The sequence below is a fragment of the Bison bison genome, unplaced genomic scaffold (genome assembly GCF_000754665.1).
Source record: "Bison bison bison isolate TAMUID 2011002044 unplaced genomic scaffold, Bison_UMD1.0 scf7180017864527, whole genome shotgun sequence".
NCBI lineage: Eukaryota > Metazoa > Chordata > Mammalia > Artiodactyla > Bovidae > Bison > Bison bison.
Genome location: NW_011495078.1, coordinates 10,800,032 through 10,827,887, shown reverse-complemented (window position 1 = coordinate 10,827,887; position 27,856 = coordinate 10,800,032). Strand labels below are relative to the sequence as shown.

At 40.1% G+C, this 27,856-nt stretch overlaps 1 protein-coding gene across 1 annotated transcript in view; it reads left to right on the top strand.

Moving 5' to 3' along the window:
* The window catches only part of CLYBL (citrate lyase beta like), a 109,477-nt gene extending 81,838 nt beyond the window's left edge, over window positions 1–27,639 (top strand). The window contains exons 6-9 of the mRNA XM_010831558.1: window positions 1,646–1,739; window positions 3,060–3,227; window positions 7,898–8,022; window positions 26,831–27,639. Of these exons, the coding sequence (XP_010829860.1) occupies window positions 1,646–1,739; window positions 3,060–3,227; window positions 7,898–8,022; window positions 26,831–26,926 (483 nt within the window). The 3' untranslated portion in view covers window positions 26,927–27,639. The remainder of the gene's footprint in view (window positions 1–1,645; window positions 1,740–3,059; window positions 3,228–7,897; window positions 8,023–26,830) is intronic.
* Window positions 27,640–27,856: the final 217 nt, after the last annotated feature.

The window sequence follows — 27,856 nt, the reverse complement described above, 5'->3', positions numbered from 1 at the left end:
CAGTCTTGGCATCTGCTTAAAATATTTTTCTAGAAAGATTTATAAAGCACAGTAAACCTTGAGCACCATGTGTTATCTGTAACAACCAAAAACCAGGTTGTGAGCATCTTAGAAAACAAGAAACTGGCTAAGTAGCAAGAAAAAACTTCCTAGTCCTAAGTATTTAAATGAAATATTTACATATTCCTGGCATTAATTTTAATTAATCACTGTAAATTTTTGCTGTGAATTATTTCATTTATAGAATAAGTGTACATGAACATATGTCACCCTTATGAATTAACTCAATTATCCTTTTGTGACAATTGCCATCTACTGGGAAATTTTCAGGCCTGTTTGTAGCAACATTAGCTATAATGTCTAATAGCCAAGATTACTGTTTTTGAGTTAGTGTACACACTAATTTGTTCTATGTTATTTCAACTTGCCACATTAAAACGTAAAATACTTCCTAATGTACATACAAGAAGATTAGCTGAGCCAAGCTTTTTCACCGTTGTATGATCGCATTGAACTATGTGCCTTAACAAATTCATAGCCAGCTTGTTTCTTTTTCCTGTTGATCAGTGGCCATCTAAGTTGTTATCCAAAATATGCTTCATTCACGTTCCATCTGACCTGTAAACATCACTGTAGCACCCCTTCTCAGAGGGCAGGAGAGGAGAAATATCTAAAAACAAAAAGAGAAAGTCCAGCTGTACGGGGGAGGTAATATGTGAACCAGTGCTCGGAGAGGAAACTTTGAGACCTGCTGGCCCGTGCAGGAGGGGCAGAGTGCAGACGCTTGGGGAGCTGCATCAGCACGTTTACACCAGCAACCACAAATTCCCCCAGCCTTCCCTAGAATTCTGAGGATATAATCGATGCAGATTCCCTAGATGCAACTAGACTCATACAGTGATTTCAGTTGAAGCACTGATTTGCCATTTTATTCATAATAGAAGCGCTCTCAGCCCCTGAAATTGATCAGCAGTGCTCTCACCCTTCCTCATGTCTTCCCCACCCACATATATTAGCATGCTGACTCTCCACCTTTCCAGAGTCACAGTCGTGTCTAAGATGACCGCTGTTCATCTTTATTTTCACCAAGAAATGTCCAAGTTGCTTATTAATATATCTTGCATGACTTACTGCGTTTTTATTTTCTCTTCTGGAGTTGTAGAGTTCTGTATTGTTTGTTTTTAATCCTGAGACCATTTACTGAGAAATCTTGATCCCAAAGCAAATAATCCAATTAGTTTGATTTTTAAATTCTTTCCTTTTCTCCTGCGGCTTTATGTTTATTGTTGGAGGGTCTCCTAAAGCAGAAACAAATTTTTGGAAGAACAGAAGTAACTTCTAGTACCATCAAAATCAGTGAACTTGGAAGTTTCTCTAAAGATTGGATGAACTAAAATGTGAACATTATATCAATATTAGTAACATATTTACAACTATATTAATGTAGTCCCTTAAGCAAAGCAAATATGTGCAACATAACTTACATGGGACAATATTAAGTACTTTTGAAAGGGGTGAATTGGGGCTGCATTTTCGGGACAGCTTTCTGCCAAACGGTGTTAGGAGTTGCATCTTTCTGTTACTGAAATATACCATGCTGCTTCTCTCTAACGTGTGTGTGTGGTTCTGTTCTGTTTTTTTACAGGCAGTGTGTGAGGAAGCAGTAAAGAACGGGCCTCGAGTGGGCCTTTTTCTAGATGCTGTAGTTTTTGGAGGAGAAGACTTTCGAGCCAGCATAGGTGTCAAAGACATGTTTCTCCTCTCATTCTTGCTGTTTCTGTGTGTATATATTTTTTCTTTGCCCCTCCAAGAATGGGCATTTCCATGGCAATATTGATTTGCCAACCATGACCATGGGCAACACTTCCTGATAATTCAGGGCACCTCATAGCTGTCTTGCTTCCAGAACCCTACATCAACACTTCCATTCGTTTATAAAATAACTAATAAAAAGCTTGTCGTAGCCTCAGACATGTTCAGGTCTATATGACGTCTACGTTGTTCATAATAAGTACGTTATGTGAACAACTTTTTTGTTGTTTAAACATGCTGTTTTCCCATTAGTCTGAGGGCTGTCTAGACTTGTAACACGAATTTAAGGCAATTTCACATTGCTTTAATGAGTCGTTTTCTATACTGAATGCAGTATGTAAATGTTTAACGTAGATCTCAAATCCACCCTAAAGTATATTTCTGAGCCCCTTTGTTATGAAATACTCATTGAGATAGTATGCTGGTTTTCACTGGTCTTCCTCCTGCCCTGGGCACTGTGTCTTTGGTCTGGGCAGATATATCACTAGAGCCTGTGAATGTGTCTAGAAAAGGGGCCTCGGCCACAAAGCGTTATCAAAACCCCAGTCCCAGTGACCTGAAAACTGGAGCGTTCCCTAGGCAGTGTCATGGTCCAAATATAAACAGTGACACTTCGCCCCCACTTCCTGGGAGGGAAAGAAAGGAACTTATTTTAATACCACTCTTTCCAGGAAACTTTTGTGTATACAACAGCTCAATGGACACTTTCTGCCTCTCTCAAAACCAGTGTCCTTTCGTTTCCCCCAGCCCCCCATCCACACCTCAAAGCTGCCGTATTTGGCTCAGAACCTTGGTTGTGACACAGCATTGCAGCCACAGCACCCGAATTCCGTGCTCAGCGAAGGGACTTAACTATTTCCACGCATAGCTATTTGGCCACCTTGTATAGTGAGTGCTGACTTTGGAGTGACACTTTCTGAGCAATGGCAAGAAGGAAAAGAATACACCTGGAGTCCTTTGTGGCCTATTGAGTCATTTGTGTCTAGCTGGTGAGATAGGGGAGGGGCCTTCTCTTAATACATGTGCAAGTAATTACTCGAAAAGATGCCTTGCGTGATTAAGAGACACAAGTGAGAGTTAACTCTGCCTACGCAGAACCCTCTCTTCTTTTTTATTTGCACCATCCTTTCGCTAGGGTGAAATACCCAGGTAGACACAGAAGTCTTTACACACTTGAGTGTTTGTAATATTATATATCTAGGTCCAGTTTCCAAAGTTAACATCTGCTTTCTCTGTCAACACTTCAGGTGCAACAAGTAGTAAGGAAACCCAAGATATCCTCTACGCTCGACAAAAGATTATTGTTGTAGCTAAGGCCTTCGGTCTACAGGCCATAGATCTGGTGTACATCGACTTCCGGGATGAAGAGGGGCTCCTCAGGCAGTCGAGAGAAGGAGCTGCAATGGGATTTACGGGTATGATTCTCGATAATACCCTAGAAAGCAGTATCTAGATTATGCAAACTTTCCAGAAAAATAGAAATGTAACCAGAAACTGGGTGTATTTAATGTAGCCGGGTGACTCATACTTATCCCACCATATGAAACATGAAAAAGTTATCCAGAACAAGAACCTGCCAAAGTGTCATATCTGTCTTTGGCTCTGCAAGTCAAAAAAACAAAACACTCGTTTTAGTTTCTCCTGATAATACCTACAAGTTTTTTCTGTTCTCTTAATAATAATTCTTCTGCAGTTTTTGCTGATGTGAGGGGAAGAACAAGGCCATTATAGCAGTGTTTCCGAGTGGACTGCCTTAAGAATTTGAGTTGATGGGTAGGAAAAAAAAAATGTACTCAAATATCCAAAATATTAATTTATTTCTGAAAAACATTTAGTGATATCTTCTTTGTTTTTTTAATTCATACAGCTTTTTATTTTTCTGCCACTTCAAGTCCCTCCTTTCCCTCCCACCACCCCGTGAGTGTCTGCATACCGGGTGACACCTATGGGCGTTGGCTGGCATTAAGATCAGCGGGTCCTTGAAATCCAGTCCTGGAGCACAGACAGATAGATATCTGTTGATTGGTGTGCCCAGTCACTCATACCCAGGAGCCCAAGGAGCAACCGAAAATTGTATTTTTGCAACAAGAATCTTTTTTGAAAAACCACAATAGGATTCTATACACAAACATGTCTGCAGTTGCACACACACACACACACACACACACACACAAAACTGTGGGTAAAAAGCACCATCATCTATTTTATTATTTGTTCTTCTGCTGCAAGTTCTAAGAATATTGTGATCAGAAATACACCCAAAAAAATAAAAATGACAAGCATCCATGCTATTCTTTTTGTAAATATTTTTGAAATGTGTTTGCATAAAGGTGACTGAAACATTTCATAAAATGATCTTCAATATAAAAGATACCTTAATGGATGATAATTTAACCCAAAGTAAAATGGAAAGACTGAAGAAGCAGTGTTATAGAATTAAATAAAGCCCTGACCTTTGTATTTGTGTTTTTATTTATTTTTTTAGGGTTTCAGGGGGCCTTTTTATTTAAAAGAGCATCATTATTTGCTTTAACTGTGGCAGTAGGAGTAATGCCAACATTTTGCATTTGAGAGAGTGCATAATATAGGCAAGGTGCCTGACCAGAGATCTTTCAGTCTAAATAAAACAAATATTATGTGTTGGTGTTTTTAACACAAAGACTTAAAAATGTGATTCCCCCAAATCTGCTAAATGAATAAGATGTCTGTTATAGAGAACTATTTTCTCATTCATCTGAACTATTAACAAATGAATCGCCCATACATTTAGTAGTGACCCAGAAGGAAAGAGACCCAGAAGGAAAGCGTCCCTGTCTCTGTACCTGTGACACCTGCCTCTTTCCAATGACCTGTTAGGATGTGACCCAAATGGAAGAGTTGGAGAAAGACTCCATGAAATCTATCTAATACACCCTGATGTTGTTGGTCTAAACTATGTGGCATTGGCTGCCAAGCAGCCAGATGTTGCTCTGAAATGGGCACTAATACAATACAAAAAAAAAAAGCACCGAATTGATGGGGCCTCTCTGATCATCACTCAGGATAACCTGGGTGTCCTCTGCTTCCTCCAGGGTAAGTGTTTGCTCCAGAGCTTGTAAGAGACTTTGTGAGTTTCTCCAAGAGAGAGAACTGAATTAAATTGGTCCCTAATTCGATCGTAGCAGACAAGTTATTTCAAATCAGATTTAAATTTCTAGATTGTGCCCAACTCAGTGTGAGGCGCTTACAGACTTGGCACCATTGTTTCTCAACAACAGGGAGTATTAAATCACACACAGAAAAATGGAAGTGGAAGGGAGGGGGAGGCAGGGGAGGGTACAGTGCCCATTATATATTCAGGGGAACAAGTCAGGAAAGTAGGAAGCTGAACTTCAGAGCCATCTTGCAGTTTTTAGAAAGAAAGGTCTTTCTTGTCCCAACATTATTTCTATTCACCAATAAAAGGTGATTGGTTTGATAATAAGATAGGAGATTATTGGTAGTATTTTTAAACAACAAATGCTTTAATGAGCATTTTACACCACTCATGATCTGTTTGTCCTAATTATTTGTCATGTAATTGCCATACTTTGAGCTTTGCTCAAAAAGGGAGAAAAGGAAAGAAGGAAGAAAAGGGGAAGGAAGGAGGGAGGGCAGGAAAAGAGAGCTGCATACCCTATTTGAAGCAAAAGCCTGAAAGTTTTAAAATTCAATGAAGTATTGTGTTGTCTATAACACTGATAAGGATCTATACTATAAGAATTTTCCAGGCTTTAAAAAATTAGATTTTTTTTTAATGAATTGTACTTTTGTGACACTTAACCATGCCTCAGACAGCAGGTCACAGTTTCTCTTCTGTAATCATTGTTTCACAGGGCTACGATCCATGTAGATTGATTTTAAGTCAATGCATTAGCTATATAAATGACTATTAACTTTAGGAATTATTTTTATAAAAAGAAACCAAAAATAAATCTTGGAATAAAGCTTTAACAGCCGACTTAGGCATCACAGTTATTCCAGTACTACATGCTGAGAAGAAAGATTATAAATATGAAGCACTATGGGTTTTCTTCTTTTTTGCAGTCTTTTGTAGAAGACAAAAATGACACCATCATACAGTTACCTAAAAGACTTGACATATTGATTTAAAGCACGATATATCAAGTGGTACTGTAAAAAGGATTTCATGGTCATAAATTTTAATGTCTTCCAATTTTGCACCCTCTCAGTAACTTGTCAATAACAACTCCTGTATAAAATATTTGCTTCACTCCCACATGGCATAAAAGTCTGCCGTTCAGTTGTTGGGATATATAAGATCAATGAAAGATAACTTCACATATGGAGGTTCATAAATTTCTAAAACTTAACACATATCTTAAAATTAGCCTCATTACCAAAATATGGCTACTTGAAAGCCTCCATTAGTTTCACAGCATTGTAAATAGTTTATGTTTTGCTTCTCAATTTATGGTATCTGTACCAAGAAGTTCCCATGAAATCTGGCTTTTTACCCATCAGTGTAAATTGTGGACATAAATTATAAAATTCAGGACTAACAATTAGTACACAATGATGACCAGACTGACATCCTTTATTGATCACATTGTAACAACTGTTAGATTACTTAAATATAATTTCAGTATCTGATATTGAAAAAACTCTCATTTGTCATCACTGATGTTATTTGTTCCCAGAAATTATCCCTCAAATAATTTAAAGCATCTTTATTTATATAGGATTTTAATGTTATTATTAGTACGCTCTCAGATAAGAATGAAACAACAATGTGAGGATGTTTTAATTAAGCCACTCTGAAGACAAGATATTGTTATATTTATTCACTTAAACTCTTTTTCATGAAATGCTAAAAAATTTTTTTCTTAGAAACATTGTTCTTTTTCCTATTCGACAGAATAATGACAGTAACAGGAATGGACTTTTATAAAACATCAAGGATATAATTTGTACTTAAAACAGCTATTTCAAAAGCAAAGCAAATTGATATGCCAGCAAATATACTTGGCAGAGTAAATTATCATTAAGCATGCATTCATTTTTAAAGAACCAAATGTGTCTATAATTTTATCATATAATAAAACATAATCTCATCATTATTACAACATTAAATTATGTTGTACTTTATTAATGACCTGATTAGATTTCATTCTTCCCTGATTGCTAAATTGTTTTTTTTAATGAATGCATGATTTCATAGAATCCTGTGACTCTTGTGTAATATTTTTATTTAAGATTCTTAAAGCTTTTTTAAAGCTGTCTCTGTAGAAATAAGATTTCTTCTGCAGTGTCTAATAATCTGTATAAGGGAGAAATATCCAATCTTCATTCCATAAGCAGAATGGGAAAATCTGGGGCTTTTTTTTGTTGTTAGAAAAACATTTTGTAATTTTTTATTTAAACATTTTAAAGTGTGGTAATCTAGAGACCTCAGTGTTCAACTCTGCTTTCTTTTTTACTATACTGGATAAATTTTTTTAATTGAAATCCAATTTTCTATTAGTGGTTAGACAGGATGCACCATATTCATCTGAAAGAACGAAAATTAAATGTATTATTGTAAGACACCATTTGATATTAATGTAGTTATAACACCTGCTTCTGTAAGCTCTATGAAAACCGACTGCTTTTAAAAGAAATCATGGAAGGTGGAATAATGGTACAGAAAAAGCCAAAGACAACTTACAGAATTGGAAAGAATTAACGTGTAATTTTTTTCTACTTTAATTCAAAATAATTGTTCTAATTTGCAGACATTATCCTCTAAAGTTCCAGCCAAAGCAGTCAGTCAGTTAGCTGCCTGGTCAATCCACCTGTAACTAGAAATGAGAGATTATCTGCACTAAGGTGACATTTCTATAGCACCCAGAACACAATTGCTGCCATTGTTGCATTTGTTCTTCTGTGGTGTTCTGGAAAGGCCTGCCTGATGGTGGTCATTTTCTTTTTAAAAAGTTCTGAACAGAATGAGTTATTTTACATACACTCTGTAAGGCAGGCATTCAGGAGCTTGGCGTGGTTGAGACATTTTGTTTGAACATCTGTTTGTTGTTTTGTGTTTCCGGTGTTATTAATCTTCTCGTAGGTAAGCAGGTGATACACCCGAACCAAATCGCGGTGGTCCAGGAGCAGTTTTCTCCTTCTGCTGAAAAAATTAAGTGGGCTGAAGAACTGATTGCTGCCTTTAAAGAGCATCAGCAATTAGGAAAGGTAAACGTGTTAAAATGCCCCGAAACGGTGGGTGAAACTCATGTTTAAAATACTGTGGAGAAGAATGAAAAAAAAATATATTGTTTGCGTGGTTCTAAAAAAACTCCTATTTGGGGGAGGAGGATTTGTGTGGGCTTAGACGGGGACATCATTCATCAGTGAGAAATTCATTTAAGGTAAATTTGTTGCTCGTTCCTAAATATTTCACTCACTGGCTCTCAAGTTTCCCATTTTATTCTTTTCATAAACTATACTGGCAGCCTTTGAGAAAATAGAAGTCTGTTTAGTTTTACTCTACAGACCCCAATGTGGCATTCATATGAAAATAATTTTAGATCAAAATGAGAGCAAGTTGTAATGAAATAAACACAGTTTGATCAAATGATTCTTGGGGAGAGAAGAAATAAATTTCAAGTTATTTTAATTTGGAGGGGGGAGTACAAAAATCTCCTCCGGTTTAGTCATTTAAGAGTGGGAGGTTGTCTGTGTGTTAGTACCAATTTCTGGACCTGAGATTTGGATCGAATGGAAAGCAAATTAACACTGGAGTACGGTTGTTCCTAATTTAGTGCATCATTGAGCCTCGCGTTTCCTGCTCTGTGGGTTTCTGCTGTGTAAATATTGCAGTGGTGATGCACAATCTGTCTCCACTTTGTGCCAGTAACACTTAAATGAGGTGTCGCCCGAAGGAAGATTTTATGCTAGTTGCAGCATTGTCAGTTAATTATCTTAAAGGTTATTTGCAATAATACCGTTTGCCTCTTTTTAAGGGGATGGGAGGAAAGTTGCCTTTATAAATCTGTCCTAGAGGTTATATCTAAACTTGGCCTTGTTACTTACATAAAGAGTGAAGTTTTGATGCCTAGCATGGAAAACTACTCAGGGGAGAAAGAGTGTTGAAACATTATAAAGTTTCTAAATGTTAAACAGTACGCCCCCCACCAAAAAAAAAAAAGAACAAAATTGGTTTTCAGTGGTGACCCGGTGACATCAATGTGAAACGTGTGGCTTGTACTTTTCATTGGAGTAAAAACACCTAAAAATCCCAAGATTTTCAAAACTAGGTAACAATATTAAATGGGTCACTCCCTCCCTCTCATTACCTGCCTTCAGTCCCAACCATGCACGCATGCTTGCCCTCACATACTTTCAGGCTCCTTTATGCACAAACTTGCACTTAAAATCAAAAGGCAGAAAATGTGACACTAGAAACATCCAAATCAGGACTTATACCAATTTCAGGATAAATAGCAACCTTTCGTTTGGTATCAGTAATAACCATTAAAAAATTGCAGTTCATAACAATATTTTTTCTATATCTTGACCCCCCAATTCAATTCCTCCATGAATAAATATATTTATCTGGAAAGAAGAGCCCTGTGCTTTTACATTTATGTATGCAAAATAACTCCATCCACTCCCCTCTCCTGCCTGCTTGCCTGTGCACACACTGCTAAATGTTCTTTACCTCAGTGTGTACCTTATTCCAGCTAAGGATATGCGCCTGATGAGTACTTCCTCCTGACATAAACTGAGGCAGGATGGGCACCGTCAAAACGCAGACCAAGTAGACTTCCAGTCTGGGCCAACAATGCCTCCCTTTACTGTCTACACTGGGTTTCACATTGAATAAAATCAAAGGATGCCACTGGCATTGTAAGCAGCTAGCGGTATGGGAGAGGCTTCCCTAAGTTTCAGTAGCCAGCAAACAAAATTCAAACTAGAGACACATTCTTTTACTGGCATTTAAGTTCTTGAATGAGGGGAAAAGCAACACTTTTCCATTGTATCGTGAAAGTGCTGTTCCCAGGGAAAATTGCCCTAAAGTGTCCTTGCCTTGATGATGGCAACCTACATGTTAAATTATGAACTGTTGGGGTTTTTTTCGTTTTTGTTTTTAAATAAGAAATGCCCTCTTGTTGAGGCATAAGCTTTCACAACATTGTGGTAGCACAGCCTTTCTTAACACAGAACCATAGAAATGAGAGCAGAAGGGAGATTTACTATTAGGTCATTTCTTCTCCGCCTCATTCGTGTAGGTTTGTTTCCTACAGCAAATTCTCCTGGTGCTTTGTCCAGCAAGGTTTAAATGATTCAAGTAATGGGGCTTCCAGTGGGGACATATGGTTATTTTATCCAGTTCGCATGTTTCTTTCGCTTTGCCTATAAATTGACTGGTCACAAAAATTGGGTCTGCCAGGTAGGTGACTCTGGGTCTTGAGGGGTCTTGGGGTTTAAATAATGTAGGTTCTGTTTGTAAAGATTTAATATAAATAGGTCGCTCAGTTGTATAAACTACTGCTTCCAACAAACATCTAATCTGTTTTATTTCAAATGTGACTCACTGATGAAAACATAAACCCTCGGATATTTTGTCCAAAGCACAGGTGACTCTCTCAGCGAATGGGAAGCTGATGGTTTGTGTCCTAGGGAGATACTTAAAATTTCTAAAAGATGTTTTTTTCACCCTTTGATGAAAATTTCATTCAAGTAATGCTTTCAAGTAGAAATGACCCAAGAAGGCAAAATTATGTATCATTGCTTTTCTCGACTTCCTGCTCCTATCTTAAACTATACTTTGCCCTAAGACGAAAGGTATAGCTAAAGTTCACCGTTAGTGCTGAGTCATTTGTATTTTCTATAGTAGTAATAATAATATTAGTATTAAGAAATTAAAGTTCTACCTTTTTTTCCTGTCCCCTCCAAATAACAAAATTCATGAGAATACTTAGATCCAAAGTAGATAAATTATTGGGGTTTAGTCTTTAGTATCATGGGAAATTTTTTAATTTTATATTAATTGAAAGTTCTAAGGAAATAAAGTTTGATACCCTTCATCCTAGTGTTGGATAAAAAATACTTTACATTAAAAATAATTTTGAAATAATAAATAATAATCTGCTCATATAATCTGTCACTGTAGGGCAGGTAATGATACTTATAACTGCTTTGTTTAAGGAAACTAAAGATATTTTCAAGCTAACAAAATTTGTCTGGCATAGTAACAGCTCCCAGCATAAGAATTAGGACTGAAGATTAATATTAGGGACTCATTAAAATCTGTTGGAAGTAATTTAAACATTCCACATACTCTATGCTCCTGTTTTAATTCCCATAAGCTAAAATATTTCTGCTTCAGCTGACATCAGTTCTGAGGTATATATCCACACTATTAATCAAACTTGAGTCTTTCTTCTGTCCTTCTAGAAAAATACATTTTGAGATACAATCAGCATGTCATTAATTATGTTAGCCTCAAATTATTTGGTGAAATATTTTAGCCAGGATAAGTCACTCTCATGTGATTTGTCTTAAATTTGTATTTTCTTAAAAGTTTACATCATTTTGATGTCATTTTCATAATAATGATTTCAATATTTGAAAATTCTCCATTTAGAACTGAATTTAGTATTGTTTATTTTAAGATATGATTTTAGCAGTTCTTTTGTTATCAACTAAGAATTATGTATAGTATGAAAATTGGATAATTGAAACCATCTCAAACAAATTAGTTAATAGAAACCTTAATTTATATATAAACACATACAACATACATATTTGTACTAAATATACATTCATATATGTATGATACTGTATATTTTTTCATGTCTATATTCTAAACACAGTGTTAATTTCATCACTTCTTGGGCAAAAATGACAGCTAAAGGAAATAGTCGATTGCTTTTTTAAAATGATTGATAATGCCAAGAAATTCTAATTTAAGAATTTACCATTTCTTTCCAAATAGAGACTCTTACAGAAAAATATGAAAGAATAGCAGAAGATATTAAGAATAGCAACATGTATTAGGTGAGATCGATTTTTAAAGGTACTTTGCTAGAATATTCATATTTCTGCAGTGTCTGGCTGCCAATATGACTTTCTACATTTTCAGTGTTCTAAGCTGTCTGTTTTATTCATATGAAATCTTTAAATGCTTTGGTTTTTGGAAGGATTTTGTTTAAATTTTTCAGTATTTTTTGTTCATTTGCAAGCTGGCTAAAAACCAAGGAAGGAAAAGTCTCTACCTTTAAAATCTAGGTTCCTTTAGTAATTATAAAGGTCAAAAACAAGGTCACTAGCTGACATAATGACTATAAACGACACATATGACTGAAACATTCTAACTTCACTCCGGAGAAAGCAGTAATTCAGATTAATATGTTTACATTAATGAGCAAATTCTCTACAGGAATATAAATGGGAACTTATATCTTAATAAAGAAAGAAAAAAGAAAGAGGTTTTTTTTTCCTCATGTAAGTCTTTTGATCTAGAAAAATCCAAAGAATAATACCCCCTCCCCAGTATTGAAAGCAAGTTATTTTCATAGGTATCTGATTGTGGCTCACACACCTTTCATTTGTGTTTCCGAATGCAGGGCTTTACAAAAGAAATACTGTTTGGTCCAGATGGCCTTCTAGAAGGCTCCCTGAGAGAACTCAGAAGTCTCTCTAGCCAAAAATATTGTTTCCGCTTATTCAAGTGCCAGAAATCCCACTGCCACTCTTTCACGCAGATCAAATAAACCATCCAAAGATTTGGTTGTTGTCTTTGTCAAAGGAAAGAGTTGATTCCGCTAATAGACAGCAGTGTGCCCTCCTACACTCATGCACCCCACCACCCACAGCCTTGCCCCATTTATTTGTAAGCAGAAACACTCAAAATCAGAGTGATTGCCAGTGAAAATGAGAGAGGAAGGGACCTCACTCTTCTTTTGAGATGCTTAGTTATTGCATTTCTCCATTTATTTCCTTGTTCATGAAAATCTTTAGAACTATATGCCATACTTTTGACTTTTAAAAAGTCAAATTCTTAGAAAGTTGAGTCTGCCTACGATGACTTTAAGGTTGATCTGATTAACAACAAATTGCATTTAAATCAAGGCAATACACTTTTACTGCTGATCATATCGTTATTTCACACAGGTTTAGTGGCAAGTGGCTGGCTTAGTGTTAGAGGATAAGAGATTTTGTATGTAGGTTAAATCTGATGATTTTTCAAGTTGTTTCATCCTTAATTTATAACACATTCCTAAAGGTATTTTAATCAAAATACTTCTCTTCTGGCTTATATTTTTCAGGATTTTTTTTTTCCTTGCTTAATTTCAATTGAAAACAATGTAATTCTGTTGGATAAAATCTCAGAAAATCTTCTAGTTAAATCCTTTCAGTTTACAGCTTAAAAAATACACCGAGACCCAATAAGGGTTTGGAAGTTACCCAAGGTCACTCACACCCAAGGTGGGGATCCAGCCCCTACCAGAAATCGGGGCTCACTTTGTCACTAAAGATATGAGCAGAATTAACTTAAATCTGGTTTCAATTTGGTCACAATGAATCTGCACGCTAATGACCAAAACTAGATAGAGCTTTAAAAAGTATTCACTCAGAAACAAAATGTGAATTTGATTAGTTCAGATTAGAATCTTTTTCTTCGTCATACACTCCTTTTTTTTTTTTTTTTACATGAGCAGTAAGTGATGAGAAAAGAAAGAGCACTGAAAATCCATGTAACTTCCCAGCTATTATTCCCCACGTGGCTCCCTCCTTCTCAATTCTGTCTTGGCTGTGTCCACCTGCCCTGCCCTAGAAAGACATCTTGGCTCTGATCACTGCAAACCTCTTTCTGTTTTATTAGTCATTCGATCTCCTAAGTTAGGTTGGAAACTCTCAGAGCTAGACTGGGGCCTTTGGTAAAGAGGCCCTGTCTGACCCCGAGCTGGGTTTCATCTCACTCAAAGGACAAGTTCCCAAAGTCCTGTTCTCAGTTACACCTGTGGTTGCAGAAATACACCATGCCTTTCAGCTCCTTTAAGAGCAAGAACCAAGCAAGGGCCATGAAAGGGTGGCTTTACTCTGGAACATCTTTCTCTCTCATTCCCTCTTATGAGACTTCTCCCTCTCAGGATGTGTGGGTCTGCGTGTGTTTCTGTGTATGTCCTTCCTCTGCCTTCCCTGCTCCCTTTCCGTGGATTCTTCTTGGTTTTCTCTTTTTCTGTATCTCTCTCTCTTCCTTTCTTGCCACATCATCTCCACCACCCCCACCCCTGTCCCCTGGCTTCTCTCCTTCTGCTGATTATACTAGAGAGGTTCCAAGCATTCCTTTGATATTTTGTGATGCTTATTAAAGAATTATTTAATTCTTTTTAATATTAAAAGCAGACAAATCGAGCTTTTATTTTACTAAAAATAGAAAGCAAGAGTTTCTAGAATTCTCTTATTTTTTTTCAGGTTAGTGGACCTCAATGAAAAAAAAAAGTGGGGGCATTTCTTACCACTAGCCCAGAGAGTTAAGACTTTTCCCTATTGTACATCCTCCTGCAGCATCTTAGAAATCAATACACAATACACATTTAGTAAATACTATTTAGCTAGCTGGTTTCTAAATTTCTGACAGTGCTAAAAAGAAATTATTCGTTGTACTTTTTAACAATATATATGATACTGGCATTTTTCTCCTTCTAGAAAAATTGAAAGAAAAATTTTTCACTAATTATTTCATCAGTTATTATTCATCATTTATATTTTAGTAAATGCTTTAAAATTTAAAGTGCCTTCTAGTTAATGTTAGTTTGTTTAGATTATTTTCCAAAGAAAGAATAAGACTACAACATATAAAATAGAAGAAGTTGAAAATTATTGGTCTTAGCTTCAAACTGCTATAAAATGGCCTTCATTCTCTGCTTTTCTCAGTAATATCAGCTTAAATTTGACATAAAATATTAAATGCAAGGTATTTCCACATTTATCTCAGTATTAAAAAATAAAATATTTTCCAACAAGATATCTAGTTTCAAAAAAATCTGAGCAGTGATAGTTGCAGAATTCTATGTAACTAGTAAAAGTCAACGAATTATATTCTTAACAATGGGTGAACTTTATGGTATGCAAATTATACCTCAATAAAGCTATTTTTAAAAAACAGAAGATTAAGCACACCCTCTAATTTGCTGGCAAATGCGGAAACTCCTTTAGATTGCAATATGCTTATAAATCCAATTGTTTCACCTCGGTAGGTAGCCTTCCATGTGGCATAGTTGTCCTGATTTTTCCAAATTTCCTTATCAAAAGATATTTAAAGCCTTCTTGATTCCTGTCCTGATCATTCTGCCTGAATATTTTAAAAGATAAAGCTTGTTGCCTACATTTAGTGGGTTCTGAGAAGAATCTTGGAAACAGAAGGTGCCTTTGGTCTCCCTGTCTGTCTGTGAAGTAAAGAGGCTCTGGTCCATGGAGACACTCCATCTGGGCAAGTAGACAGCTCAGGACAGGTCACGTATTAACATAATTGACCCAAACATTCACCTCAGCGCTCCTCCCTACTGTTCAGCCACCTCCACCTTCCCTTCCAAATTCATCTTCCAGATCTTCTGCTAATTCTTCTTTACTTCACCAGTTTCCTAAAACTATGGGCAGAGTCTCAGATTAATCTTACCAATGTCCAACACATGCGTGTTTCTACTTCCTGTATAGAGCTCAAGCTAAATGATTTCATGCTTCCTTATTAAGAAGCAAAATGTTAATGATAATCTTCATTTTACATCCACTCAGTTCCCATGTTCCCAAGAATTTCCTCTTTTTATGCTATACCTTTCCTTTTCCTGCTTACCAGCTACTGAAAACTGTACCGTTTGACTGAAGCCTCAAGCTTATAAATATATGCTTAGAAATCCAGTTGTTTCACTTTGGTACATAGTTTTTCATGTGGTATATACTTGGCCTGATTTTGGTTCCCAACTTCTGGTCACCTGCCTTTGATTAGAACCTCCTCCAGCAGATATTCTAAGTTTCTTTTTTTTTAATTGTTTAAAATGCATTTGTTTTCAAATACTGGTTCTGTGTCAAATACATAGCACCTCTGAGTCTCATTTCTTACAGGGACAAATCAGTCTGTGATTTATAAGAGTTTAGAGGGAACAGGGAGCTTTGGGGAAGGGAGAGTCATCCTCTGCTCATACATGTCCTAGAACGCGGATGACTCTCAGAACCTTTAAAGCTAGTCTGGAATCTTCAAATCTGGTCATAGTCCGATGCTCTGCTCCTCCCTGGCCCTTCCTGGGATAAACCGGATGACACTTTCTCTGACTAACAATGGCAGTAGCAGTGACAGCCGCAGCTTGGTGGCAGGGGGCCTGGAAGTGGACACAGCCGCAGGTGGAGCTGACCGCCCTGATGACGGGAGTGGCAGCGGCGCACTGCGGGCAGGACCACAGCCGTGGTGACAGCGATGGCAGCGGTGGTAACAGTCGTAGCTCCCACACACTGAGAGCCTGTAGAGTGATACATTCTTTTATTTAACCCTACAAGGGGTACGATCATCATCCCCATTTTACAGATGAAGACATCGAGGCTCAGATCACTCCAAGCTAGGAAAAGACAGAGCCTGGATTCACATTCAGGTTGGGGGGCTTCCCTGGTGGTTCAGTGCTTAAGAATCCACTTGCCAATGCAGGGGACCTGGGTTCGATCCCTGGGTCGGGAAGATCCCCTGAAGAAAGGAATGGCAACCCACGCCAGTGTTCTTGCCTGGAGAATCCCATGGACAGAGGAACCTGGCGGGCTATGGTTCATAGGGTCACACAGAGTTGGACATGACTGAAGCGACTTAGCATGCACGCACTGCCAGTGCAGGGGACACAGGTTCAGTCCCTGATCGGGGAAGATCCCACATGCTGCTGCAAGGCAACTCAGCCCACGGGCCACAGCTACTGAAGCCTACATGCTCTACAGCCAGGGCCCCGAAACTTGAGAGTCGCCTCTGCTGCGGGCCACTAGAGAAAGCCCCCACACTGCAAGGAAGAGCCTGTGCGCTGCAACACAGACCCAGTGCAGGAAAAAAAATTCCGGTGGAGCTGAGCAGAAAGCCCATATTCCTAGCCACTCTTTGTGCATGGCTGTTTGTTTCAGCCGCAGGCTCCTGAGTTCCACTGAGAATGTGCTCACCCGGGCAGCTGCCCATTGCTGTTTGGTGGAAAGTCACAGAAGGGCCACTTGAATGGACAACCCGCACACCCTCTTGGGCAGCACTGACCTGGCTGTGGACCTGCAGTGGGTGCATACAAACCCCTTCATCCCACTCTCCAAGGAGGGTTCTATGCTCTTCAAGCCAGACAGCTCCAGGGGAAAAGACAGGAGGGAGGCTGGGAAGGCTAAGGACAGAGCTTCTCCATGCTTTTCCACCATTTAGAACACAGAAGATAGACCTGACAGGCTGCTCAGGGTGCAGGATTCCCAGCTCCGGACACCCCCCTCTGAGGCCATGCTCCGAGGCAGGGGCAGAAGGGATCCTCTTGCAGCAGTTCCACAGTCCTGCATGGTCACTGTATTCCCCAATCAGGCACAAAATGAACCCCCTTCAAATATTCCAACTGTTAACATTCTTACGAATTATTTAAAGGGCCTCCCCATCAAATGCTAAGGAACATCACCCCTCAGAATCTCAGTGCCAGCAGTAATGACAGATCAGCCCAATGTGAACTGCCCATGTTGAATGACTTCAGTTGAGCTTTTAGAAATTTCAGGTGGAGATAAATGAGCATCTGCAAATTCTCTGGTCATAGGAGTAAATGGCCATTGAATTTTAATTCAAAATATTAAAATACCTATCAAATAAGCACTCCAATTTAAAGTGTTTAAAAAAAGAAAAACATGTTTTCTATTTCCCAAGTCTTCAATAGTATTCTTTCATTGCCCATGGCAGTTTTAAAAGATGTTTATCCATAACACAAAGGGTTACTGATATTCAGAAGCACATATAAGGATCAAATGTCACCTCCTTTAATCCTTCTTACAAATGCTTCAGGTATTTTGAGGACTTAAAATGTCATTCACATTTTTATTATTGAATTTTTTTCTCACTGAAAATATCCTTTGGTGTTTCTGCCGTCATAATAATTATTGTTGAGAGCTTCCAAGTGGGAACTCTGAATGAAAGCACATTGTATTTCAGTGGTTCCCAAGTCAGTTATTAAGATCATGTTTTCATATATTTGTTTATCTGGACCTTCTCTGTATAGCATTAATCTTTTCAGCCTCATTTCAAGTAATGATATCTCTGAAATAACAGTTTAGACATTTTTTATGTCACATCTAAATAAAATTTTAAAATACAGTATATGTAAAATAATGTATATTAAATTTTTGGACATTAATTTTTCTATAATCATCTTAGGTACCATAGTTACCAGTCATAGTTTGTAGTATACTGATTAGTGGGAAGAGTTTGAGATTTGGGGTGAAAAACCCTAGATTCTAGTCCTGTCCTACTCATGTTTGTGACCCCATGGACTGTAACCCCCCAGGCTACTCTGTCTATGGAATTCTCCGGGCAAGAATACTGGAGTGGGTTGCCATTCCCTTCTCCAGGGGATCCTCCTGACCCAGGGGGAATCCAGGTCTCCGGCATTGCAGGCAGATTATTCACCATCTGAGCCACCAAGGAGTTCCTTTAAAAAGATATATATTTTTTACAGATACAAAGATTTACCTTTGTATCTGTAAATCAAATTGTTGGATCCCCAGACTATCGTAGAACAGAGGGAAAATTACTCAGAATAAAGGAAAAAAGTGCTTTAACTTCCTCCCCTTGGGGTCCAGGGATGAGTGAGTCTTGGGTCTGCCAGGGCAGGCAGCGAGAACAGAGGGAGTCCTGTGGGTTGCAGTCTCACTGCATCAAGCAGAGACTGAGTCCCCTGTGCTTTGTCCTGGGGGAAGTCTGTTATCCCTCTTCCGGATGGCTTTCACTGGTGTGAGAGTAGGCTCTGGCTCCTCAGGCCCTGGAGAAGCCCCTTCATCAGTAGACTGAGCCAGTTAGCTTATACTGCGGTCCTTCATATTGCTTGATCTGTTGAGTCACTGGTGACCAGAGGCACAGGGAGCAGAGGACACAGAAGGCCAACCCCACTCACACATCTGGATGCACTGCTCCACTTCTCCCACTCCTCTCTTGATCTTCAGTGGGCATCCCTAACCTTCTAAAGCTGACCTTCAAAGTTCCGTTTCCCTCACAGCCCTTCCCAGGCCAAACCACCCCATTTGATGGCTCTTTCTGTAGCTTCTAATCCCTTAAGCACCACTTACAGATGGACTCGCTTGCACTTTTAATGGTAGGTCATTTGCACGAGTTAACCTGACCCCAACCCAGCATCGCATTTGTTTTGGTCTATCCCTGCGTTCTACTGGAGGCTCAGCCAACTCACCAGGGAGTATGACCAGGCCAGGGAAGGATCACATGGAACAAAGACACTTGCAGATAAAGGAGAGCAGAAAGGTAAGGTTGATCCTGTCTTCCCAAGTCATTCTCCCCACAGAAGAGCCAAGCTTCACTCAAAACCTTGTTTTGGATGCTGGGGACTCAAAGATATAGGAGACCCTGTTTTCAAGGGCTTCCCAGTGAGAAAGAAGGCACTGTAAACAAATAGTTACAGTAGAGTGTGCCGCTGCTGCTGCTAAGGCAATTCAGTTGTGTCCAACCCTGCCCGATAGACGGCAGCCCACCAGGCTCCTCTGTCCCTGGGATTCTCCAGGCAAGAACACTGGAGTAGGTTACCATTTCCTGCGACCCAATAGACAGCAGCCCACCAGGCTCCTCTGTCCCTGGGATTCTCCAGGCAAGAGCACTGGAGTGGGTTGCCATCTCCTTCTCCATAGTAGAGCGTGACAAGGGTTATGACAAGAGGGGGTGTGAGGGAAGGAAGGAGAGAAATGAGCCCAACCAGGGAAGTCTAGAAATGCTTCACAGACATGACATCTTTCTGTCATCTTGAAGTATAAGCAGCAGTTTGCCAGACAGACGGGGAAAGGACCATCACATCAGAGAGCAGAGCCTGTGGGAGGGGTGCACGTGAGCCTGGGTGTGTGTGTGTGGACTGGCAGGAGACAAAGCCGAGAGCAGAGGCAGGGTGTGGTCTCATCACAAGTGCTAAGGAGGTTGCTCTTGATTCTGTAAGTCCAAAGGGAGACAAAGCAAGGCTTAAAGAAGTGGATGATCTTATCTGATATCCTAGAAAAATAACCTCATGGTCCCAGTTAGGAAGACGCAGCTCCCCTGTGAATGTCCCAGCACTCTTTCAGTGAAACCCCTGCTAGCCAGCCTGGGGGCTGACAGCCTCCCCACTGAACGTCGGGTGCCTGGTACACCCAAGCTCAAATCCTTACCCATTAACCAAATTGTGAGGGGACCCAGGCCATCCTAGGACCTGTCCAAGGACTCCACGTGTGTGATAGGATGAAAGCTGGGGGAGGAAAGAAGGAAACAGTGCCCATCAGTGTCTGTGAGAGCATCGTTTCCCCCATTGAGGGGTATCAGGAACAGTTAAGTTTGGGAGTAAGGAAGAGCTATGTGACAGGACGTCAGGGCTGGGCCTAAGAGATTTTAGCAAAAAAAGGACACAAGCAAGACCACAAATTTCATAGTGGTCAACGCTGACTAAAAGTTGTAGGAATTCACTAGGAACCATAGTGAGGTAAGTAATTCACTGGGCATAAGACTTAGGCTAAGTCTTACGATAGAAGGCATCACAGCATTGTAGAGCAACTCAGCTCCAATAAAAGTTAATTTAAAAAAAGAGACAGCATCATAGAGGAAAAAAGAAAATGTTACTCTGAAAAAAGGACTGTAACAACTGAGCTCAAATATTATTATTAATTCTGACGTAAGCAATGCCATCATGGGAATGTGTCAAAGAGAACTCCCTGAATGCCCGAAGAAGTTATTGGAAAATACAGTGAGCAGGGAAAGAAGAAGATTCATTTATGGATGCTAGCAAATTACTCTTTTAGTACTCCAGAGAAAAAAAGTTTGCAAGTGCTAAGTGCCAGAAATGCAAAATATGTGACTGTTTCCCATACATATGATTACTGCTGTCAGCATCATCGTCACCCGTCCTTTTGCCATCAAATTGTAAGTCAGATTCTCCCCCCTTGAAGAACATCAGGGTCTAATAACATTCATGTTACTTCAATGCCTATCTCACCACCAGGCAATGACCCAGATGTTAGAAAACCTACAACCCAATAAATAATTGTTTCCCTTCCTATGCAGATAACAACTATGCTAAGGTGATACTGCTCTTCACTGGCAGGAGGCTGAAGCCGTTTACATGTGTATAGAAAGATGCGCCAAAGTGGCCGACTAGTGATTCATTACAACAAATAACTCAATAGGTAATGGCTGAACAAAAGCTGTTGTGCACAGAGCCGAAGCCCCATGGCAGCTCTAGGGGCAAACGCATGGCACTGGGGGGAAACTTTAGGGGGAATCACTAGGTACAGAGCATCATGTCTAAGTCAGCAGTGCAAACTGGCAGACGTGGTCCTGACCGGGGAGAAGGGCAGCCTTTCCAGGCATCGGATCTCTTTGCTCACCACACTGGCTTTTTCTCTAATTCTTGTTGCATTGTATGGCACCTGCATCTCTTGAGAGCAAAGGTGGAGTTGTACCCATGTCAAAGCCAGCCTAACTGTTGCTACCCAGGAGAGCTAAAACATGGAGCTTCTCAAACTTCAGTGAACATTCAAATCATCAGAGGGCTCCCTGCCAATGCCCAAACCTTCAGCATGAAACCTCATCGGATGGAGCCCAAGAGTCTGCATTTTAACAAGCGGCCTCCCCACCAGATGATTCTGATTTGGGTGGCCAGGCAACCCACCCAGAGAGCAACCCACAAATGTGGGCCTGGAGCTCACACTTCGCATCAAATAGAGCTAGGTGTTATCCCAGCTCTGTACTTAAGAGCTACAGGGCAGACTCACAGAAGTTTCTTTGTGCCTCAGTTTCCTTGGTTATAATATGGGGATGGATACATCCTCATAGAATCAGAGTGGCCAGGGGATGGAGGAAGGGTAATGGGGACTAGCTGTCTGATGGGACTGAGTTTCACTTTTGCAAGATGAAGAAGTTCTCAAGGTCTGTTGCACAGCAGAGTGAATCTACCTAACCCTACTGGCCCGCACACTTAAAAATGGTTAAGATGGTGAACTTAGGTTAATTGTTTTTACTACAATTGAAAAAGGAAAACAATTTGTTAATGGTCGTGGGTTACCGTATCTACTTCACGGGATTGTTGAGAGCGTTACAGGAAATAAAGCATGTCAAGGGCCCGGCACAGTCCGGGGCTAGGAACTGCTCAGGAAATTAGAGCTGTTATTGTTGCTGTACCAAAACACTGGTGGCTCAGATGATAAAGCATCTGCCTGCAATGCAGGAGACCCAGGTTCAATCCCTGGGTCAGGAAGATCCCCTGGAGAAGGATATGGCAACCCACTCCAGTTCTTGCCTGGAAAATCCCATGGACAGAGGAGCCTGGTGGGCCACAGTCCATGGGGTCGAAAAGAGTTTGACACGACTGAGCGACTTCACTTTCACTTTCTTTCTTTCTTTCTTCTTGCTGTAGTGATGGTTATTAAGGTTTTTAACCAAGAATGTTGTTCAGCTGCTAAGTCATGTCTCACCCTTTGCGAACCCATGGACTGCAGCATGCCAGGTTACCACGAATGACTTACTACTTAAAGGCATTTTTTTAATTAATTTATTTTTTTATTGAAGGATAATTGCTTCACAGAATCTTGTTGTTTTCTGTCAAACCTCAATATTAATCAGCCTTAGGGACACATATATCCCCTCCTTTTTGAACCTCCCTCCCACCTCCTGCCCCATCCCACCCCTCTAGGTTGATACAGAGCCACTGTTTGAGTTTCCTGAGCCATACAGCAAATTCCCATGGGCTATCTATTTTACAGATGGTAATGTAAATTTCCATGTTACTCTTTCCATACATCTCACCCTCTCCCCATGTCCATAAGTCTGTTCTCTATGTCTGTTTCTCCATTCTGCCCTGTAAATAAATTCTTCAGTACCATTTTTCTAGATTCCGTACATATGCGTTAGAATACAATATTTATCTTTCTCTTTCTGACTCTTAAAGGCATTTTGAAACCAAATTATAGCCCAGCTCTTCAAGCTGATGGAAGTTCCGTCTTCTTTTTATGTATTTATTTATTTGTAACTGTACTGGATCTGTGCAGGCTTTTCTCTCATCGTGGTGCGTGGGGCTTCATTGCGGTGCCTTCTCGTTGCAGAGCTTTCAGCAGTCGCGGCAAGTGGGCTCAGTAGTGGCGGCTCCTGGGCTCTAGAGCACAGGCTCAGTAGTTGTGACGCTTGGATTTCGTTGCTCCTTGGCACGTGGGATCTTCCCAGATCAGGGACTGAACCCATGTCTCCTGCACTGGCAGGCAGATTCTTCACCACCGAGCCACCAGGGAAGCCCTACCACTTCTTTCCAGAATGGTCAACCAATTTCTCAGAAACGCATTGAGCTGTGAAACCAAAACTTATCTATAATCACTCATTAAGGAATGTTTCAAACCCTACCCACAAATGCAAATAGCTTTTGACAGTCTTCAGTTTTCTGAATCTTGACCAGCAGACTATTCAACTTCCCTTGTAGATCCCTGTGTTAAAAAACCAACCATGGGCTTCTCTGGCAGGCCAGTGGTTAAGATTCCACATGTCTACTGTATGAGGCACGGGTTCAATCCCTGGTAAGGGAACTAAGATCCCACATGCCTGCCCAGTATGCTCAAAAAACAAAAAAGACCAACCATATTCTAGGAGGATATTCATACTAGGAAGCCTGATTCTTAACACTAAAACCCTCAATTTTCAGAGATGAAGGACGCAAAGAAGAAAAATGTTAACTTTTGTTTTCTAGCTTAACAAAGGTAGTCAAACAAAATCCACCACCATAAAAGAGAGAAATGATCTCCCTGTCTTGAAACTACGTGAAATACTTTGCATCTCTGATGTGCACACAGAATTCAAAGCAGATTCAGGGAACATGGCACAGACCCAAAGCCATCACCTTGATTTTCTGTGCAGCATTATGATTTCATGTGCATCTATGCTAATTTCATCTCTCCAGCCTATTATTTAAGCATTCGCAGGACAGATGTGCTGTTTTACAGGGCCGTAATCCACTTGGTAGGCGGATAACCAGGAGGCCTTTGGTCTTCATCACTTACACCAATAAGAAAACTAGACGATTGCCTTGTAAAGCAGCATGAGCCCCATGCCCTGATTCCACCTGTCACGCTAACCCACAGAGTATCTTACAACTTCTAACCAAATTCATCACGGTCACAGAGATGATCAAAATTAGCTCCAGGTTGAATGAAATTAGGCAAAGACCAAATCTGGGGGTACAAATAGTAAGATGGGCAGGTTGGAAAATGACTTCACGGTGTAGGGTTTTAGGCCACGCAGGTGTTCATCTGAATCAGATTTCTCATTCCAAGGCTGAGAAGGCTAGGCACTGGGGAGGATTCTAATCCTAATGACTTTTAACGCTCTCTTGATTAAAAAATAAATTTCATGACAGAAGCCAACACAATATGGTAGAGCAATTGTCTTCCAATAATTTTGTTATATATTTCTCAATATTGTATGATTATAATTGTTGATCAGTAAATAAATTTCAGAGTCACTGCTAAGGATTCCCTGCCAGTTTTTTTAACTTTCATTCTGTGTATAACTCTATATTATTATAAGGGGTGAGGGTTTCCAGGGAGCCCAAGAGACCATCCTGGAAGTCTTGAAAAATGACAGTATTGACTGTTGAGGGGTGGTACTTGTAAAATCCACAACTGGAGGGCAGTATATATGAATGGCAGTATATACCAATCAGAGTCATTACATTGCCAAAAAAGGTCTGTATGGTCAAAGCTATGGTTTTTCCAGTAGTCATGTATGGGTGTGAGAGTTGGACCATAAAGAAGGCTGAGCACTGAAGAATTGGTGCTTTAGAAATGTGGTGTTGTAGAAAACTCTACAGAGAGTCCCTTGGACTGCAAAGAGATCAAACCAGTCAGTCCTAAAGGAAATCAACCTTAAATGTTCACTGAAAGAACTGATGCTGAAACTGAAGCTCGAATAATTTGGCCACCTGACACAAAGAGCAAACTCATTAGAAAAGACCTTGATGCTGGGAAAGTCTGAGGGCAGGAGCAGAAGGGGATGACAGAGGACGGGATGGTTGGATGGCATCACTGACTCAATGGACATGAGCTTGAGCAAGCTCCGGGAGATGGTGAAGGACAGAGGAGCCTGGTGTGCTGCAGTCCGTGGGGTCAGAAAGAGTCAGACACGACTGAGCCATAAACAACAACAACAATATACAAATGGACCATTCATGAGGGCTGTCATTGCTCCAACCACCTCCAGGTCCCAAAAGACCACCCGCTCCCCACTCACACTCACAAACTTACCAACAGAAAGAAAAGGAATTAAAAAGAGCTACGATTATGGAACTTCCTGCTGGTCCAGTGGCTAAGACTCTGCGCTCCCAATGCAGGGGGCCCTGGGGTTCCATCCCTGGTCAGGGAACTAGATTTCAAATGCCGAAACTAAGACCCGGCACAGCCAAATAAATAACGTGAAAGTGAAAGTGTTAGTTGCTCAGTCGTGTCGGACTCTTTTCAACCCGGTGGACTATAGCCCACCAGGCTCCTCTGTCCATGGGATTTCCCAGGCAACAATACTGGAGTGGGTTGCCATTTCCTCCTCCAGGGGATCTTCCCAACCCAGGGATCGAACCCAGGTCTTCTGCATTGCAGGCAGATTCTTTACCATCAGAGCCATCAGGGAATATTTTTGAAAAAAGAAGAGCTATGACTGTAAGCGGCAAAAAGAAGTGATTAAAAGAACATGGATAACGAGACATTAACTTCAGACTCTGGGCATGCTGCTTCTGTCCATTTAATTCTTTTCTCTGAGGCACTAAGTAAACTACCTTGTCCTCTTAACGTGAGTCTGTAATGAAGGCTTGGGGTTCTGAGACCCGAGTACTAGCCCCAGCTCTAACTTTTCCTAGTGAAGTGACCTTGGAAAATCAAGTTAACTTCCTTGGGCCTCAGAGTCCTCACCTTGAACAGGACTGAGATCATGTGATACATTCAATAAGTATTTACAAAAGGTTAAAAAAAAAAAAAAAACTGAGCCTTGGGGGACTTCCCTGGTGGTCCAGTGGCTAAGACTCCACACTCCTAATGCAGGGGGTCGGGGTTGGATCCCTGGTCGGGGAACTAGATCCCACATAGCACAACTAAGACCCAGTGCATCCAAATACATAAATAAGAATATATTTTTTTTTAAAAGTGAGTCTGTAAAATGGGGATAAACCAAGAGATTGCAGGTTCTTTCCAGGCTCACCATTCAACAGAGCTATGATTTCTTTGTTACAGACTCACGGCCCCTGTCACTTTAATCCTTTTCTGAGGAATGTGTACTGACAGACAGAGGGATCTCTTTTTACCCAGTGCAGTTCTACCTTCTGTCTTCCCATCACATGGTAGTGCAACCCCGCAATTAGGTTACAGCAAGAAGGAAGCATTCTCCTGTTAACCTGACCGTACAATTATTTACTCCAACAACAATCAGTTGCCAGAGTGTATTACTGTTTTCACACTCCTATGCAATATTTCAAAAAGCACATAAGGAAGTATTTACATTTTCCTTCCACCCTTGTTTTCTGCTTGATTTCAAGAGTTAAATGAACAGTTTCCAGTATCTTGTGTCTGACGGTTTTTCCTCTCCATTAAAACACTGAAGGGTTTTTTTTTTTCCTCCCCCTCTTTAGGAGGAAGAAAAGAAGTCTGTCCCCTGTAATTTACTTTGGCTTTCTCAAAAGTTGGGTAGGAAAGTCAGTATAATTCAGGTGGAATCTGAAATGTTCTTGTCGTACAAGTGTGCACAGAAAGGAAGCCTATAATTTCCGAGCATTCTTTCAGGAAGTTTGTATTCTCTGTCTTCCAGGGAGCCTTTACTTTCCGAGGGAGTATGATCGACATGCCATTACTGAAGCAGGCCCAGAACATTGTTACGCTTGCCACATCCATCAAGGAAAAATGATCTGCTAAATGAAGCTCTCATCAGGTGGGCCGAACATATACAGTGGTTTTTCTTAAAGACAAACCATTATACTCAAGGCAACTTCTTAGTATGCTGGATTGGAGCCTTTCCTCGTTTACAGTTCATGTTAATCACATTTTTTTTTTTTTTTAATCTCACTGGGGCCAGTTATTCCTCTAAAAATGGACTTTCTTCTTTTTGGTTCCAAGTGTGTGATTTTACTGTTCATGGATGTGTTCCAAGTTTGGACTTCTGATTTCGCAGGGAGATAAAACAGTGGGGAGAGATGGGCTGTGAGTGAAAGTTAAGTCTTTAACAAAACATATTTTTCCTGAATACGTAAACTCCCTTCACCCTGCTGATGTTAAATGTTTCCCACATTGTTCATTGTTCACACAACACCGTAAATAATTTTTATGAAAGGCCAACCTTTTAAAAAATAACAACTCAATGAAGGGACGGTGTTTATTTCACTAGTAACCTGGTAAAACAGCAGAGATGGCACAGAGAAGTTAAGGACCATACAGGTTTATATAGATACCTTGTAAAAATAAATCGTCAAAACTGGTTGCTTTCATCTCCACCCTCTTCCCCAAAATGAAACCTCCCTCTCCTCAGAGTGCTAGGTGATGGCTCTGAAAGCCCTCATCCTGGGTGAATGCTTTTGGGTCAACTGTTACCAGCAATTAAAATATAAATGTGCAGAAACACAAGACCATCTATTCTCTCCCTTTATTTCCCTGTTTAACTGTTTGCCATTGAGGCCATCTCCCCGCCGTAAATGTACGGCTGGGACAGGGCCTCCTCAGCAATAAACTTGTAGCCTCTGAGAAGACACAATGCCTCCGAGCTGGTGCATATGGTGCCCTGTGAGATTTGCATCACATTAGAGATGCGGCTACAGGTCATATGGGTGGTGTGGTTAACGGG